Here is a 17,137-nt window from a genome sequence, read left to right as displayed (position 1 = left end):
AAGAGAAAGGATGGCTTAGGGCTGGCGGGTAAACTGGGTTACGTGATATTTCTATTCTCCAACTTTTCATCAGGAAAATACTCAAACAAATGGCCAAGCTGAACTTTACAGCGACTACCTGTCCACCCAGGATTCCAGTTCTATTTTGAAAAGCAGAGTCAATGTGATTTGCTGAGCAAGGCCTGTGGGACACCTGAGGGATGTTGCTGCACCCAGTTGGCTATTTCGAACTGGAACCAGAACTGGAGCCCAGGTCTGCCCCATCACAACAAACTCAGAAGCCCGCTTTTTCTGAAAAGGATCATATGTTATGGACACTCTGCTAGTCTGTTGGTACCTAACCTTTCTTGGGTCATAAATCCAATAAACGGTGAACAGCCTGAAGCCTCTTCAGAAAAAAAAAAAGCACAGATTATTTGTAAACAATGGCAAGGGAATCGTGGACACAGACCATGAAAGACATAAAAGGGCGTCCATTTTACTCAATGAGAGCATATTCAGTTTAGCAGAATCACCAGGAATAAACATTACTCATTTCCAGGGAGCTTACGAAGATCGGAGCCTCACAGGGGACCCCCCGCCTTGTCCTGAGTCTGCATTTCTGTCTGCCTGGCCTTTGGGCAACGGTGGGGATCACGTAGTGAAGTGGGGAGATGGAAGAAGGTCTGCCCTACAGAATTCCCTGTAACCTGGAGGCCACGCCCCTGCATATTGGAAGGATCAGGGCCCCAAGGCCAGTGCCAAAAAGAGGCTTAGGGAGTTCCCACGGTGGCTCAGTGGTAACAAACCCAACTAGTACCCATGAGGATGCAGGTTCAATCCCTGGTCCCACTCAGTGGGTTAAGGATCCAGTGTTGCTATGAGCTGTGGTGTAGGTCGCAGACATGACTCAGATCCCATGTCGTTGTGGCTGTGGTGTAGGCTGGGAGCTGTAGCTCTAATTCAACTCCTAGCCTGGGAACTTCCACATGCCGCAGGTGCGGCCCTAAAAAGCAAAAAAAAAAAAAAAAAAAAAAAGAGGCTTAGGACTGAGGGAGCCTTCAAGCCAGGGTGTGTCTCCAAGAGATGCCGCCCTAGAATGGGGGTCATGAGGATGGCACCCAGCCGGGTCGGACCCTGGGCCCTGCTGGCCTCAAAGCTTTGAGGTCAGGAAATCCGGAGGCAGAGGAGGGGGACCACGTTGCCACATCCCTCAGCCCCTTTGAGACCCCCAAGGCAGGAAGGCTGCCCGGGCCTCACCAGCTTCCCTCCCAGGCTCCTTCCTGGGAGGAAGGGGCTGCCCGCGCCAGCATCGACAATGCAAGGGAGGGAAGGAGGCTGGGCAGGTGTTGCAATCCACAGCCCCTGAGCCTGTCAGAGGCCGAGCCATTAACGACAGGGCTGGGGAGAGAAGTGGTGCTGCGGCTGTTTTCAGGAACTTGCCTTGAAGAGGAGAGCAGAGACCAGCGAGGCCAGGCAGGCGCCCAGCCGGCCAGCCGCAGGCTCCAGCGTGAGTAGGGGAACCCTGGGGAGGGCTGGATCTTGGGTTTGATGGGGCCCTGGAGTCCCAGGTCCACTCCCCCAGCTTTACCAAGTGCAGGGATGCAGGGGGTCTAGGCCTGGGACCAGAGCTCCTGCTTTGGGGTTTGTCTCTCTGACCCAGGAGCCCTGGACACTGAGTCTCTTTTCCCAGGGAGCCTCTACTCTGTGTGGGGAGGGTGGTGGTGGGGTGTTGGGAAAGTCACAAACTGACAAATACCTTTTGGGGGACCCTGAGCTGGGCTCAAGGAAGGGCTGGACTCAGAACAGAGCATAACCACCATCCCTCTTGAAACTGTGTCTTAAGCCATCTCTCTCCATCCCTGTCAATTTCACTCTCCGTCCCTCTTTCCTCCCCAGCCCCTCCCTGGCTTGCCGTGGTTCCCAGCGTCTCCTGTCTGTCTCAGAGTCTCTCTGGGCCTCTCTTTGTGTTTCTCACAGTTCCCTTTGTCTCTTAGACCTTAAACTCCCTTGAGTATCTCTTGCTCCTCGGCCCCCAAGTGCCTCAGTCTCTGTGTATCTTGTGTCTCACGCTCTTTCCTCTCTGCTGCCTCCATCTTCATCTCCGAGAGTCCCTCTCCATCCTTTCAATCTGTGTATCCCACTTAACTTTTTACTGCCTGTCTCTCTCCCTGTGAACTACATCTGGAAGTCCTCCCTTTGTTCATTCCCGGCCCCCTCCTCCCACCAGCCCTCTTCACAGAGAAAGAATCTCCATGAAAAGGGGTGTAGAAAGAACAGGGGAGGGGGGGTGTGCCCTGGAGAGGGGGAGGGGAGGAAAGCAGAAGGGAGGAGGCGGTGATGCAGTGACCCCAGGGGACAGCAAGGTGGGCTGGGACTCAGAAAGAGTCCAGAGAGTGAGCGGAGACGGCTGGAGCCAAAGGAGAGACAGGGGTGCCAAGGAGCAGGGGACCCTGAAACAGGGCTCTGAAATGGGCAGTGTGACACAGTCAAAAGCAAGGTGGCAGTCCTAGGAGGCTGTAAGCTGGGGAGAGAGGCATTAAACCATGCCGATTCCACCAGGTGGGGTCCTGCTTTATGGTGCATGAAAATAACATGGTTACTGAGTGCTTCCTCTGCACAAGCTCTGTATTAAGTGCTTTTATCACGGACCATCTCATTTCACCCTCACTACAACGCAGAGAAGTCGGTGCTATTGCTATCCCTCTTTCACAGATGGGCACACTGAGGCTCAGAAAGGCGAAGTAACTTGTTCAAGATCACCAAGCTGGTAAGTGGTGGGGCCGGGGTTCAGACCAGGTGGTCTGTCTCAAAGCTGGGCCCCCAGAAACCGAGACCATGCTCTATGCGATCCCAGATCCCACTTAGCTGGAGGTGGGGGGCACCCAGGGGTGCTGTGGGGGCCAGGGGACTGATGCCAACCATGCCAAACCCAGGCAACCCAGGGGGGGAGGATGCCTGGGCCCCCCGGGGGCTTGGGGTCAGGCTGACCATTCTGGACAAGAGCCAATAGAGAGAGGGAGGAAATGGTACCTTGCTAGGCACCAGGACAGGGATATGATCAAAAATACAGGGGAGATGGGTACCAGTGTCTCAACATCTGGACTAAGGAGGCTACATCTTCCCCACAAGGGTGCCTGGTGGGTAATCAAACTGGCATGTTGTAGGAGGAAGGTTGCCAACTGCTAATGGGTAGGCTGGGGTGCTCTGAAGAGTTGTGCAGGTTTCTCACTGCACAAAGCTGCCCAGCTGAGGAGCAAGTGGAGGCTGAAATCCAGCCTGTTCTCCAGTTGCCAGAACCCAGTGTTGGACTACATTTGTCTAAAGGAAGGGGCGCTTTTTTCCCCCAATTTGCAAAAAGGTGACTTATAGGCTAGCATTCGCCTGGTGTTCTGATATCACAACATATAAGAACAGACCAGGGGTTTAAGTAAGACCCCTCTAGGTGGGAACAATCTTGGGTATCTGGGCAGTTCTTATTCACACCTTAGTCTTGGAGGGAGGGAAGAGGGAGAGAAGTTAAATCCCTTCTGAGCAAAAGGGAACTGCTGGGACACCATCTACACGCGTCCATGCAGGCTAGTCAGCGATTCTCACTGACCTGTCACCAAGAGTATCAGTTAGTACTGGAGGATCAGGTGTCTGGCCCCAAGACCCCAGCCGGAGCAGAGTGGAGGATTAGGCTGGAAGCCCACCCAGCAAGTAGAAACCTTTGCACACCTCCTGCGACCAGTGAATTTATTAGAGGAAATAAACGCTCCCTCCATCCGGGCACCGTTGCCACGACCACAGGATGCCTGGTCCCAGAGGGCCTCCAGAAGTCTATGTCCAGAACTGGGGGTATCCTCTCAGCTCACCTTGCCCTTCAGCCATTGCTGAGGCAGCCAGTTTCCCAAGGTGTAGCCTGTCCCCAGCTGCCCTGTAGAGTTGTCCCTTTCTGCCAGGGAGCATCTCTGACTCTTCGAGCATGGCTCACCCAAGGGAACCTGCCTGGTACTCATGTGTGTGCAACATGGATGTGCCAAGGTGTTGATACCCCCCCAAGAGACAGCCCCTGACCAATGGGGGAGGGGAGCAGGAATTGGCATATAAATGTTCCCATCCTCTTTGCCAGCCAAGGAATGGATTGTCCCTTGGGTGGACAGGTCTGCGGCATGTTCTATATGGCTCCCTGGAAGGTTCCAGCAGGATCAAGCCCATATCCAGTTGTCCATAGAGGTGACCAGCTTGATGCCGCACCTTGAGTTGGTTTTCCCTCCCTATCCTTTCATTCTCCCTCCTCGTCTCAGGCTCTGCTCTGTGGTGGGAACCCAGCTAAGACAGAAGGGAAAGGGGGAGAATGCTGTTCCCTGTGGTTCCTTTCCTTGCTATTCCTGGAAGGCAAATATAATAATATCGATGCCTGTCACTTACAGAGTCATTTCCTATGTGCCACGCGCTGTGCAAAGCCCTTGACTTGCATTATTTTACATCCTCCGCCCAAAACTCTATGCAGAACAGGCTGCTGTTACCTCCTTTTTGCAAAGAAACTAGGCTCAGAGAGGTCAAGTCACATGGCCAAAGCCACACTGTGGCAGAGCCAGGCTAAGCTCACTCTGACCCCAAAGCCCATGATCTTAACCATCCCCTTCTGCCTCCAGGTGAGCATCAAGTCCGCACTATGGTGGCAGGGCTGGGAGCCTGGAGCCTGGCGGGAGCTGTTCTGATCATCCTGCTGCTCCCCAGAAGTGAGTGCAGCCAGAGGTGGGGGTGCTGTGGGGAGAGGGGAATCACAAGAGAGACACTGGGGGTGGAGGAAGGAGTCTTTTCCTGGTACTGCCGTTCCCAGAGAGCCTGGAAAGAATCCACTGGCCCACAGGTGTGGGGTAGCCAGCCTCCCACCCATAGACTACCTCAGGCATGCCACCACCTCTGGGGAAGGGTGAGAGGACCTGGGCTGGCCAGCCTGGAGAAGGCAGGGAAGATGCAGATCTTGTCTGCAAATCTCTGCGGGACTATCAGAAGGAATCCCTGAGACGTGCAACCTTTATGGGCAGCAAAGAGATCCGGATGGAAGCCACAGGGAGGCAGGTTTAATCCTGAAATAAAAAATCCCAGGAGTTCCCATTGTGGCGCAGCGGAAACGAATCCGACTAGTATCCATGAGGATGAGGGTTCAATCCCTGGCCTCTCTCAGGGGGTCGGGGATCACGGCATTGCCATGAGCCGTGGTGTAGGTCACAGATCAACTCAGATCCCACGTTGCTGTGGCTGTGGCAGAGCTCTGATTTCGACCCCTAGCCTGGCAACTTCCATACGCTGCGAGTGCAGCTCTAAAAAGCAAAAAGCAAAAAAAAAAAAAAAAAAAAGAATCCCAGGCAGAGCTCTCCAATTACAGAAAGTCCATCTTGAGAGGTAGAGAGCCTCCCATCTCTGGTGGCATGCAAGCTGAGGCCAGGACTGACAGAGCTGCTGCACAGCAGGGGTTGGTAAGCTTTGTCTGATGTAATGTTCAGCTTAGCAGGCCACATACTGTCTCTGTTGCATGTTGTTTGGTTTTGGTTTGGTTTGGTTTTTAACCCTTTAGAAATAGAAATATTCTTAGCTTACAAAAACAAGCCACCCTGGCCTGCTGTAGAGGACTCCATCTAGGGTAGAATTTTGGAGTACACAGTTGGCAAGATCCCTTCCAGTCTGAAAACTGAGTCTGTGAAGTGGTAGGAGCCCCATGAACTTGCTCTGTGACCCTGAACAAATTGCTCCTCCTCTTAGGGCCTCAACATTCCCAGCAGCAAAATGGGCTGAAGAACAGCTGGGAAAGGAGAGACGGCATCGTGAGCAAACTGCAGAGCTTACTTGTTTATTCCACACATAGCCACCCTACTCCGTGCTAGGCGCTGGCTATGCAATAATGAGCAAAACGGCCAGGTCTCTGGCCTCACAGAATCTATGGTCTAGCTGTGGTGGGGACAGACAAGCGAATAACCACATGACTGGAAAATCATGAAGGAGAATAAGAGCTTTAGAAAAGTTCAGGAGGGAGTTCCCATTGGGGCTCAGCGGGTTACAAACCCAACTAGTTATCCATGATGCAGGTTCAGTCCCTGGCCTTGCTCACTGGGTTAAGGATCCGGCGCTGCCATGAGCTATGGTGTAGGTTGCAGATGCAGCTTGGATCCTGAGTTGCTATGGCTGTGGCATAGCCCGGCAGCTCCAGCTTCCATTGAACCCCTAGCCTGGGAAATTCCATTTGCTGCAGGTGTGGCCCTAAAAGGCAAAAAATAAAAATAAAGGAAAAGTTCAGGGGGTTTGGCCTGTTTTTTTGTTTTGTTTTGTTTTTGTCTTTTTGTCTCTTCTAGGGCTGTACCCGAGGCACATGGAGGTTCCCAGGATAGGGGTCCAATCGGAGCTGTGGTTGCAGGCCTGCAGCAGAGCCACAGCAATGCGGAATCCAAGCTGAGTCTGCGACCTACACCACAGCTCATGGCAACGCCAGATCCTTAACCCACTGAGCGAAGCCAGGGATTGAACCCACAACCTCATGGTTCCTAGTCGGATTTGTTAACCACTGAGCCACGTTGGGAACTCCTAGCCTGGTCTGTTTGGTCAGAACCCGGTCTGGTTTCCAGCAAGATACTAAATGTTAATCAGGTGAAAGAGAGGAAGGGGTGGGAGAGAGGAAAAGGAGCGCCTCCAAAGGGAACAGCAGATACAAAGATCCAGAGACGGGAGAGAGCATGGCTTCTTTACTTCAAGAAATAGCAAGGATGCCAGAGTGACTGGAGCTGAGAGAGTACAGTCTGAACTGGAACCAGGAGAGCTAAGCAGGGGCCAGGCCACAAGGGCTCTGAGAAGGATCTGTGTCTTTATCCTAGCAAACACTTGCACGCCAGACACTGTTCTAAGTACCTTACATGTGTTCTCTCACCTAATCCTTCCCACAATGCTAAGGTAGGGGCATTTTTTATCCCCATTTTACAGATGAGAAAACTGAGGCACAGAAAGTCACATGATTAACAAGCAATAGAATCAGGCTCTAAAACCTAGGTAATCTGGTTCCAACAGCCATGCTCTTATCCCTCACACCATACTGCCTTTGTAACAAGCCACTGAAATGCTGTGATCGAGATGGGGTAGAGGGAGCTCCCTGGTGGTCTAGTGGTTAGGACTCGGTGCTTTCACTCCTACGGCCTGGCTTCAATCCCTGGTCTGGGAACTGAGATCCCATATCAAGCAGCTTGCACACTGCAGCCAAAAAGAAGAAAAAAAAAAAAAAGGTGGGGTGGGAATCAGATTTGAAATCTGAAAAGATTGCTGTGGCCACAGGGCTCTTATCATTCTACCCACTGTTTCACCATCCTTGGGGAAGGGACTAGTCTCTATCTGGTGACGTGCTGGTGTCGGCCTGCAAGCGCTGATTGTATATGTCATCTCTTTCCAAGTTCACATTCAGTGATGTCACACACTGGTAGCCTGAAATTAACCACGGTGGGAATATTTACACCAGAGAAAGCAGCCCATGCTACAAACCCAGATCTGTTTCTCTCTGTGTAGCCAGTTGATAAACATCTACCCACACAGCTCAATCTCACCCCTGAGAGCCTCTCACAGTCCCCGTACACATCCTCCCCACTCCAGTTCCCACATCCTGGGGGGTAAAGCAAGACGGCAAAGGCACTGAGTCTAAGAGGACTGGGTCTAGGAGCCCAGCTCTAGCAGGCAGAGGCGTCACTTATGGCCCATTCTCTTCTCCCCCAGGCCTGGAGGAGTGCGGGTACATCAGCCTCCCAGCCCCCATCATCCGCCTAGGGGATCCCATCACAGTGTCCTGCATCATCAACCAGAACTGCACCAGCCTTGGCCCACAGTCACAGATTCGATGGAAACTGGACACAGAGCTTCAGCCTGGGGGGAGGCAGCAGCACCTGCCGAATGGGACCCTGCAGTCCACCATCACCTTCCCCCACTTCAACTACTCTCGGGCCCTTCTCTCCTGCTGCCTGCACTGGGGCAACGGCCTGCAGATCCTGGACCAGGCAGAGCTGCAGGCAGGCTGTAAGTCCCTGCAGCCATCCACCCACTCTGCCTCCAATGCCTTCCTGCCAATACTAATAAGAACTATTCTTACATGCGCTCTGGCTCAATACACACTTTACAGGCAAGATATCACGTGCCTACCAGTGGGGAGTGTTATTGAGCCTCATTTCACAGATGAGAAAACTGAGGCTCAGCAAGGGGGTATGACATGCTAAAGGTCACAAACCAATAAGGATGGGGCCAAGATTTATATCACGCACGCATTGTGGCTCAAAAGCCAGTAGAGTAACTGCTGCTTTACGTGGCTGCCGAGTAAGCCCAACTCTCCAGCTACAGGACAGTGTATCTAGGGAGGCCTTTCTCTATGAGCTGGGCTTGCTCTCAGCTTCCCCTCTACCGCAGATGCAGCCTTCTTCTCAAACTGAGAAGGATGGAATTATGCCAAGCCAAGGCATAATTAAAGACAAAGAAAAACCAAGATTCTTAGTTAAGAATCAATAACAGTTAAGTGCTAACACTTACAGAGCACTCGCTGCAAGCCAGGCACTGCTCTGAGCACTGCATACATAGTAAGTCCTTCAACCCTCACAACAACCCTAGGCGGTAGGTATATTAGCATCACCTCTATTTTATAGATGAGGAAACTGAGGCACAGAGCAGTTAAGGGACTTCAAGATCATACAGCTAATGAATGGCAGAACCAGGATGAGAACCCAGATGCCACACTCTTACTGTCAAAAGGAGCGGAGTTAAGAGGGTTGGCAGCCCCATGGTCCTTGTCCCTGTACATGCCTGTAACTTAGTTTCCCCCAGGGCTGGCCCTCTGGAGTCACCCTGCATGGAGTGATCCAGAGAGAATGACCCAGAGCAAGGAAACGAGGCCAACTGGTCCCAGTGGGTGCTTCCTGAATGGTCTTACCTGAAGCCCTCTCTCTCCTCACCCTCCACACAGACCCTCCCCCCACACCCTACAACCTGTCCTGCTCCTGAACCTCACAACCAACAGCCTCATGTGCCAGTGGGAGCCAGGCCCCGACACCCACCTCTCCACCCACTTCACCCTGAAGAGCTTCAAGTAAGTAAGGGTCTCTACTCCAGCCCCGGTCCTTTGGGTCCTGGGACAGAGCATGGGTTGGACTGAGGGATCAATGGGAGAGACAGAAGAGCCTGGCTTTCCTCCTCTGCTTGACACCCAAGCTCACCCTGTTGGCAGGAGCCGAGGCAACTGCCAGACCCAGGAGGATTCCATCCCCGACTGCGTGCCTGAGGATGGGCAAAACCACTGCTCCATCCCCCGCAAGCATCTGCAGCTATACCAAAATATGAGCATCTGGGTGCAGGCTAAGAACGCGCTGGGGACCAGCACATCCCCAAAGCTGTGCCTTGTTCCCATGGACATGGGTAGGTGATGCAGGGTATGGGGGAGGGGAGAGGCCCCCACAATGTGGGCAGACCCAGAGAGGTACAGGGAGGGAAACAGGCCCAGGGACAGTCAAGGAGATGCTGGAAGACCTAGAGGGAGAGGAAGAGAAGAGACAAAAACACAGTGCAGTTGAAGACAGAGTTATGGCGACACAGATAGGGACACGGAAGAAACACGGCAAGGAGACACACTTTTAATTCTTTCAGTAAATTTCCTGCAGTACTCATGATGTGCTAGGCACACGGCAATAAACAACACAGCACAAATCTTGCCCCCAGTTGGAGTTCCTGATGTGGCACAGTGGTTAACGAATCCGAATAGGAACCATGAGGTTGCAGGTTCAATCCCTGGCCTTGCTCGGTGGGTTAAGGATCCGGTGGTGTGGGTCGCAGACCCGTCTCAGATCCCATGTTGCTGTGGCTCTGGTGTGGGCCAGTGGCTATAGCTCCGATTGGACCCCTAGCCTGGGAACCTCCATAGGCTGCGGGAAGTGGCCTTAGAAAAAGGCAAAAAAAGAAAAAAAAAATCTTGCCCCCGAAATGTTACATTCTAGTGGGCAAAATAAAATAGAATGTGAGGTAATGGTGTGATGAGGAAGTTAAGCAGGGGTGGGACAGGGGGAGCTGGAGAGGGAGGGCAGTTGCTATTATTTCAGGAAGTGGTCAGGAAGGGAAGGCTTCATGGAGAAGGTGATATTTAAGAAGATCCTTGAAAGAAATGAGGGAGCGAGCCACTGGATATCTGGAGGGAACAACCAGTGCAAAGGCCCTGGGGCAAGAGTATGAAACAGGGAGGGAAACAGACACATGCGCAGAGACAGACCTGAAGAAACAGGGTGACATGGAGATGAAGAGACACTGAGAGACAGAAGGATACAGAAATCCCATGAATGGAGACCCAGGGAGGAAAATAAAACCCCAGGCAAGGAGACAACCGGAAGCTAAGGCAGAGCCCTGGATGGAGCAGGGCAAGCGTCTGACTACCCCTCTCCCTGCAGTGAAACTGGAGCCTCCCACCCTGTGGGCCCTGGAGCCCAGCCCTGAGGTGGCCCCACCGCAGCCTGGCTGCTTGAGGTTGCACTGGGAGACATGGAAGCCAAGCCTGCACATAGAGCAGAAGTGTGAGCTGCGCCACCAGCCACAGCGTGGAGAATCCAGCTGGGACCTGGTGAGGCGGAGGGCAAGCTCAGGAGCCTGGAGTGGGGGGGCGTGGGGAGAGGGGAGGTTGAGTTGACCCTCAAGGGCACAGGGATCCAGGCTCAGAGCCACGCCCCCCACCAGGTGGGTGCCCTGCCCTCCAGGTCCCTCCAGTATGAGCTCTGCGGGCTCCTCCCATCCACAGCCTACACACTGCAGATGCGCTGTACCCGCTGGCCCCTGCCCGGCCTCTGGAGTGACTGGAGCCCCCGCCTGGAGCTGACCACGGCACAGCAGCGTAAGTGGGTGCGGAGGGGATTGGAGCAGCCATAGGGACCCAGTCCAGCCTCCAGGGCCCTCCCTGACCCTCTCTTCTTTTTTCAATTTTTTTTTTTGTTTTTTGGCTGCACCCACGGGATGTGGAAGTTCCTGGGCCAGGGATCAAATCCAAGCAACAACTGCGACCCACACCCCACTCTGCTAGGCCAGGGATCAAACCCCAAGCCTCCTCAGAGACAACACTGGATTCTTTGTCTTTTTTTTAGGGCCGCAGCCACAGCATATGTAAGTTCCCAGCCTAGGGGTCTAATCAGAGCTGTTGCTGCCAGCCTACGGCAGAGCCACAGCAACGCGGGATCCAAGCCGTGTCTGCGATCTACACCACAGCTCACAGCAACGCCGCCGGATCCTTAACCCACTGAGCAAGGGCAGGGACCGAACCCATAACCTCATGGTTCCTAGTCGGATTCGTTTCCGCTGCGCCACAACAGGAACTCCAACACTGTATTCTTAACCTGCTAGGCCACAGCGGGAACTCCCCTAAGCCTCTCTTCCTATTCCATCCACAGCCCCCATCGTCAGACTGGACACGTGGTGGCGGCAGAGGCAGCTAGACCCCAGGACAGTGGATGTGCAGCTGTTCTGGAAGGTGAGCCCTTCTGAAGGCCATCCTTCCACCCCTGAGATCTCTTTCAACCCAAACAGACCCCTGTGAGCTGGGACTCAGGCCTCCAACAGGTCTGGGAGGCTGGGATGCATGTGTATGCGATGTGCATACGCTGGGCATGTGCTGGAGAAGTTGGGCAGTGCCCTTCTAGAGAGACTACAATGCAGGACTCACCCAGTTAACTGCCTGCTACATACGCCGACTTGCTTCTTCCTTCCCTGTCTCCTAGGACCTGGCCCAGAGGAACAGAGGGAAGAAGGGAGGGAGGTAGGAGGGCTGGCTCCCCAGCCTGGGGGGCTCAGTTCCTGGGGCATGTCCAGCCCATCTAGAAGCTCTCCCCGATGCAAGATGAGCTGGGCATCCCTTTATCTTTTTCCTCCTATACCCACCACAGCCAATGCCCCTGGAAGAAGATAGTGGGCAGATCCAAGGGTACCTGGTCTCCTGGAGACCCTCAGACCAGGCTGAGGCAGACCCCATCCTCTGCAACACCACGGAGCTAAACTGCACCTTCCAATTGCCTTCAGAAGCCCGGGAGGTGGTCCTTGTGGCCTATAACGCAGCCGGGACCTCTCGTCCCACCCCAGTGGTCTTCCTAGAGAGCAGAGGTAAAGGGGGCAGGCAGCTAGTAGGGCATGGTGGGGAAGCAAGTAAATTCAGAGGCTAGAGGGCCTGGGTTCAAATCCAGTCCTGTCACTTGCTAGTAATGTGATCTGGGCAAGTTATTTAACCTCCCTGGCCTCAGTTTACTCATCTAACAAATGGGGATGATACAGTGTCTAATTGAAAGCATCATGACGATTACATGAGTTAAGACATGTGCCTGGTGCAAAGTAACTGTTCTATATCATATGTGTTAGCTATTACTGCTGCTGCTGCTACTATTACTGCTATTATTTTTTTTAATTACTATTATTATTAGCAACAGCAGTAGCAGCAGCAGCAGTCAGAACCAGGTTAGGCTGGTGACGATAGCTACAAACACACAGAATCCATTCTGCCAAGGAAATGAGAGAGAAAGCTCTAAGCTTTTCCAGCCAGAACACAGTCCCTGAGTTAACTGTCCATTTATAGGGAATCAGCCACTACCACCTCCAGGTGCCCCTGAACATGGGTTCTCACAAAGTGAGACTGACAATAACAATAGCTAATATTCCCATGTCCCAGCCCTGTGAATGGAGACAAGTTCCCCAACCTGTGCTTCAGTTTTCCCATTGATAAGATGGGACTGCCAGTGGACTTCGGGAATTAATACATACCAAGAACCACAGAGAGTTAGCTTTCCTCATTCCCAAACACCACTCTACGCCAGGCTCGCTTCCTGCAGCATCTCATTTAATCTGCACCATGACCCCATGAGGCGGACATTCTGATCATCATTCCCACCTTACAGATGAGGAAACTGAGGCTCAGAGGTTGACTCACCCAGGGTCACCCAGCTCGTGAGTAGCAAAGGCCAGACTTGAACCCAGGCCTCTGGCTGCACTCTTTTCATGGTCATCTCCTACTCTGTCTCCAGGCCCGCCCCTGCGCAGACTCCGTACCACTGCCCGAGATCCTCACAGCCTCTGGGTGGGCTGGGAGCCCCCCAGCCCTCGGCCTCAGGGCTATGTGATTGAGTGGGGCCTCGGTACCCCCAGCCCCGGCGGCAGCCCTATGACCTGGCGGATGGAGCATAATGGAAGCATTGCGGGGACCCTGCTGCAGGGTGAGGCGGGCCTGGGGGACTGGGAGGGTGGGCAGGGCCCGGGAGATGGGGGCGCATTTTACCTGCCTGATGGTAGGCAAGGTGTGAGCTGAACCAGCCTAAAGAAGCAGATTCTCCAGTCTTTCCTGTTCCTTCACTGCTTTCATCGCACATCCTCAGAATCAGGAAGTTCTTCCTACCGTCTACCTGGATCCTGTCTTTCCAGCCCTGACTCTGCCCCCTTCTGAGCCCACTCTTCCACTTTCTGCCCCTTTTCCCCACCAAATGGTCTGCAAGCAGCAAGCCCTGCAGCGTGAGTCTGAAGTTAGCCCCTGACCACCACCAGAGGCCAGCCCCTAACCACAGTGCCAACCCCGTTTTCTCTCTACAGAGAACATCAAGCCCTTTCAGCTCTACAAGATCACTGTGACCGCCCTGTACCAGGATGCCAAGGGACCCTCCCAGCACATCTACGCCTACTCCCAAGAGATGGGTTTGTCCACCCAATTCCCCCTCTCAGAATCCCCTCCTCTCTCTCTCAAGGCCCGTTGAGGCCCCCAAAATCAGGAGTATGGGGGAACACTTCCTCCATCCCTCCCTCTGGTCCAAAAGAGGGTCTCTCCCAACCCTGAGCTTACCCCAGTTTACACTGGGCCCCTGCAGCTGGAAAGAAGTCAGGCAGTGAGGTACTAGAAATTGGGTGGTGAGCTTGGTAGAATTTAGGGAGCAAGTCTGGTGAGAACTAGTCAGGTGTCTTGTGTGGTAGAAATGGGATAAATTCAGAGCATGAGTGGCTGTAAACCAGACAAACCAGGTCTGGCAGGAACTAGGTAGCAAGGCTTTGGAGTCAAAGAGACTCAGGTTCGAATCCCAGCCCAGCCACCTATTAACAGTGGAAGGGATTCAGTAAAAGTTCCTGGAGAGATGAGCCTTGGGCACAAGTCCCCCTGGACTCTCTTATATCACCCACCCCCACAAACTGTCCCAGCTCTTGGGTCTGGGAGTCACAAGAAGTCCAACTGGGCTCTCCAACCTGCCCTGCTCCGTGTCAGCCCCTGCACCCTTCTCTGCCAGCAGCGCCCTCCCATGGCCCAGAGCTGCATCTCAGGCACATTGGCAAGACTTGGGCTCAGCTGGAGTGGGTACCCGAGGCCCCTGAGCTGGGGAAGAGCCCCCTCACCCACTACACCATCTTCTGGACCAACGCTCGGGACCAGTCCTTCTGTGAGTCTATCCTCAGCACCCCACAGCCCCATAAGGCCCGGGAGGGGGCTCTTCAGCAGCCTGGGGGAGCCTCAGCATCCAGGCCCAAGCCGACCATTCTCCTCTACTCCCAGCCACTGTCCTGAATGCCTCCTCCCATGGCTTTGTCCTCCGTGGCCTGGAGCCTGCCAGCTTGTACCATGTCCACCTCATGGCTGTCAGCCAGGCATGGACCACCAACAGTACAAGCCTCACCCTGATGACCTTGGCCCTTGGTAAGGGGAGAGGGGGGGCTGGCCAGACAAGGCTGTTGGGAGGGTGCCTCACCCTAGGGATCTCCATTTTGAGAGTAGAGAGGCCTTGCCTGGATCCCCCGGTCTGGGAGAAGAGGCCCAGCGCTGGCCCTGGATCCCTGTCTGAGGGAGGAGGCCCAGCCCTGGCCCTGGATCCCCTGGTCTGGGGGAAGAGGCCCAGCGCTGGCCCTGGATCCCTGTCTGAGGGAGGAGGCACAGCCTTACCTGCTTGCGCTCTGACCTCGTCTGGCTTTCCCCTCTCCCCAGAGGAGTCTGAGCTGTACATCCTTCTGGGCCTGTTCGGCCTCCTGGTCTTGTTCTTCTGCCTCTGTGGGGCTGCCCAGCTCTGCTGTAGACCCAGGTGAGTCCTTTTGAGGGAGATAACACCCTGATACTCCTGTCTACAGGGAACTGCAGGCCCAAGTGAGCTGGTCTAAGCTCCTCCCGGCCTTGCCAGGCCTCAGGGTCCAGGTCTGGCCATCAGGCCCTCCACCTTCTCCTCTCTGCACGAATTTGCCATCCTTTCGGCGGCTGGGAGCAGGTGGGAAAAGGGATGGAAAGACAGGAGGGCATGCCTGACCCAGCTTTCACCTGCCCCTTTCTCCTGCAGGAAGAATCCCCTCTGGCCAAGTGTTCCAGACCCAGCCCACAGCAGTCTGGGCTCCTGGGTGCCAACCATCACAGCAGAAGTGAGAACGCTGAAGGGAGAGGGAAACGGGGCAGGGGGGATTGGGTCAGGATCAAAGTGAAGGGATTCTCGGAGTTCCCATCATGGCTCAGTGGTTACCGAATCCGACTAGGAACCATGAGGTTGCGGGTTCGGTCCCTGGCCTTGCTCAGTGGGTTAAGGATCCCCGCGTTGCTGTGGCTCTGGCGTAGGCTAGTGGTTACAGCTCCGATCAGACCCCTAGCCTTGGAACCTCCATATGCCGCAGGTGCGGCCCTAGAAAAAGACAAAAAAAAAAAAAGCATTCCCATCACTTCACCTCCCTCTGGAGCAAAGCAGACCTGAGTCTGAGTCTCAGGTCTACCTATTTCAAAGTCTCAGTCACTTCACTGCGAAGTGGGACTAATCCCACACAGAATCGTTGGGGAGATTCACATAGCACATAGCATGTGTCAAGAACATCCTTTGGGCAAACCTTTGAGTTCTAGCAAAGAGCAGCAGGAAGACCCCACGACTGCCCCAAGGCAGGAAGGGACAGTGGCTGGGGCAGACATCGGAAATGAACTGGGCCCTCACCCCACATCTTTATGTCCAGGATACCTTCCAGCTGCCCAGCCTTCGGGACCCTGGCATGCCACCCATCACCAAGATCACAGTGCTGGAAGAGGAAGAGAAGAAGCCAGGGCCCTGGGAGTCCAAGCCAGGGCCCTGGGAGTCCAATGACAGCTCAGGGACCTGCAGCCGCCCCACTCTGGTCCAGGCCTATGTGCTCCAGGGGGACCCAAGAGTACCTGCCACCCAGGCCCAGCCCCAGTCCGGCACCAGTGACCAGGTCCTTTATGTACAGGTGCTGGGCAGCCCCACGAGCCCAGGGCCTGGGCACTACCTCCGCTGCGACTCCACTCAGCCCCTCTTAGGGGGCCTCACCCCCAGCCCCAAGTCCTATGAGAACCTCTGGTTCCAGACAAGCCCCCTGGGGACCCCAGAACCCTTAGTCCCAAACCCAGAGGATGATTGTATCTTTGAGCCACTGCTTGACTTCCCTCTCCTGCAGGGGCTCCGGGTCAGTGGGGCAGAAGGGCTAGGGGGCTTCTAGGGCTTCCTGGGACCCCGACCTGGGCCTGCTTCTTGATAAGCCTGGACCATCCAAAGAAGAGGAGGTCAGTAAGCCCATCACTAAAACAAAACACCATCCAGCCCCAGCAAAGGCAGAAAGGCTCCCAGATGCCCCCAGCATGCCTCCCCCAACACCCCCATCTCATTGGGCTGGGCCTCCCACTTCAAAGGCCAGAGAATGCTTTGTCCAGACCTGTCCACTAGCCTTTTGTACTTTTTTCCTGTAATTTCAGTGTCTTAAACTGGTTTAAGGTTTGATTCGGTTTGGCTTGGTTTTGAGAAACTCCTGAGTGTGCCTGAATCTCTGTTCTTTTTCTTCTCAGAGCCCTTAGCAGTGGGGGGGTGGGTGGATCGAAATCATTCGTTCATTCTTTGTTTTTTCTTTGTTGTGATTTTTATGTTTTCCATTGTAGCTGATTTAGTGTTCTGTCGATTTCTACTGCACAGCAAAGTGACCCAGTCATATATATACATACTCTTCTTCTCACATTATCCTCCATCGTGCTTCATCACAAGTAACGGGATGTAGTTCCCTGTGCTATACAGCAGCATCTCATTGCTCATCCACTCCAAACACAACAGTTTGCATTTATTAACCCCAGACTCCCAGGCCATCCCACTCCCTCCCCCTGCCCCGTTTGTGTCTTCTTGCCTTAATTACTTCATTCGAC

General features: G+C 54.1%; 1 protein-coding gene across 1 annotated transcript; it reads left to right on the top strand.

The window, feature by feature from the left end:
• Nucleotides 1-1,348: 1,348 nt before the first annotated feature.
• Nucleotides 1,349-16,724, top strand: CSF3R (colony stimulating factor 3 receptor). Its single transcript, XM_047793373.1, is given in 18 exon segments — nt 1,349-1,489; nt 2,695-2,749; nt 4,620-4,706; nt 7,717-8,013; nt 8,948-8,977; nt 8,980-9,070; nt 9,209-9,396; nt 10,416-10,585; nt 10,699-10,852; nt 11,403-11,482; nt 11,895-12,108; nt 13,020-13,208; nt 13,579-13,680; nt 14,265-14,411; nt 14,525-14,665; nt 14,951-15,044; nt 15,294-15,372; nt 15,946-16,724. Coding segments are annotated over 16 exon segments (2,544 nt in total). The 5' UTR covers nt 1,349-1,489; nt 2,695-2,749; nt 4,620-4,639; the 3' UTR covers nt 16,447-16,724.
• Nucleotides 16,725-17,137: the final 413 nt, after the last annotated feature.

This window comes from Phacochoerus africanus, chromosome 8 (assembly GCF_016906955.1).
Source record: "Phacochoerus africanus isolate WHEZ1 chromosome 8, ROS_Pafr_v1, whole genome shotgun sequence".
Classification (NCBI taxonomy): Eukaryota; Metazoa; Chordata; class Mammalia; order Artiodactyla; family Suidae; genus Phacochoerus; species Phacochoerus africanus.
This window is presented reverse-complemented; position numbering and strand designations above follow the sequence as displayed.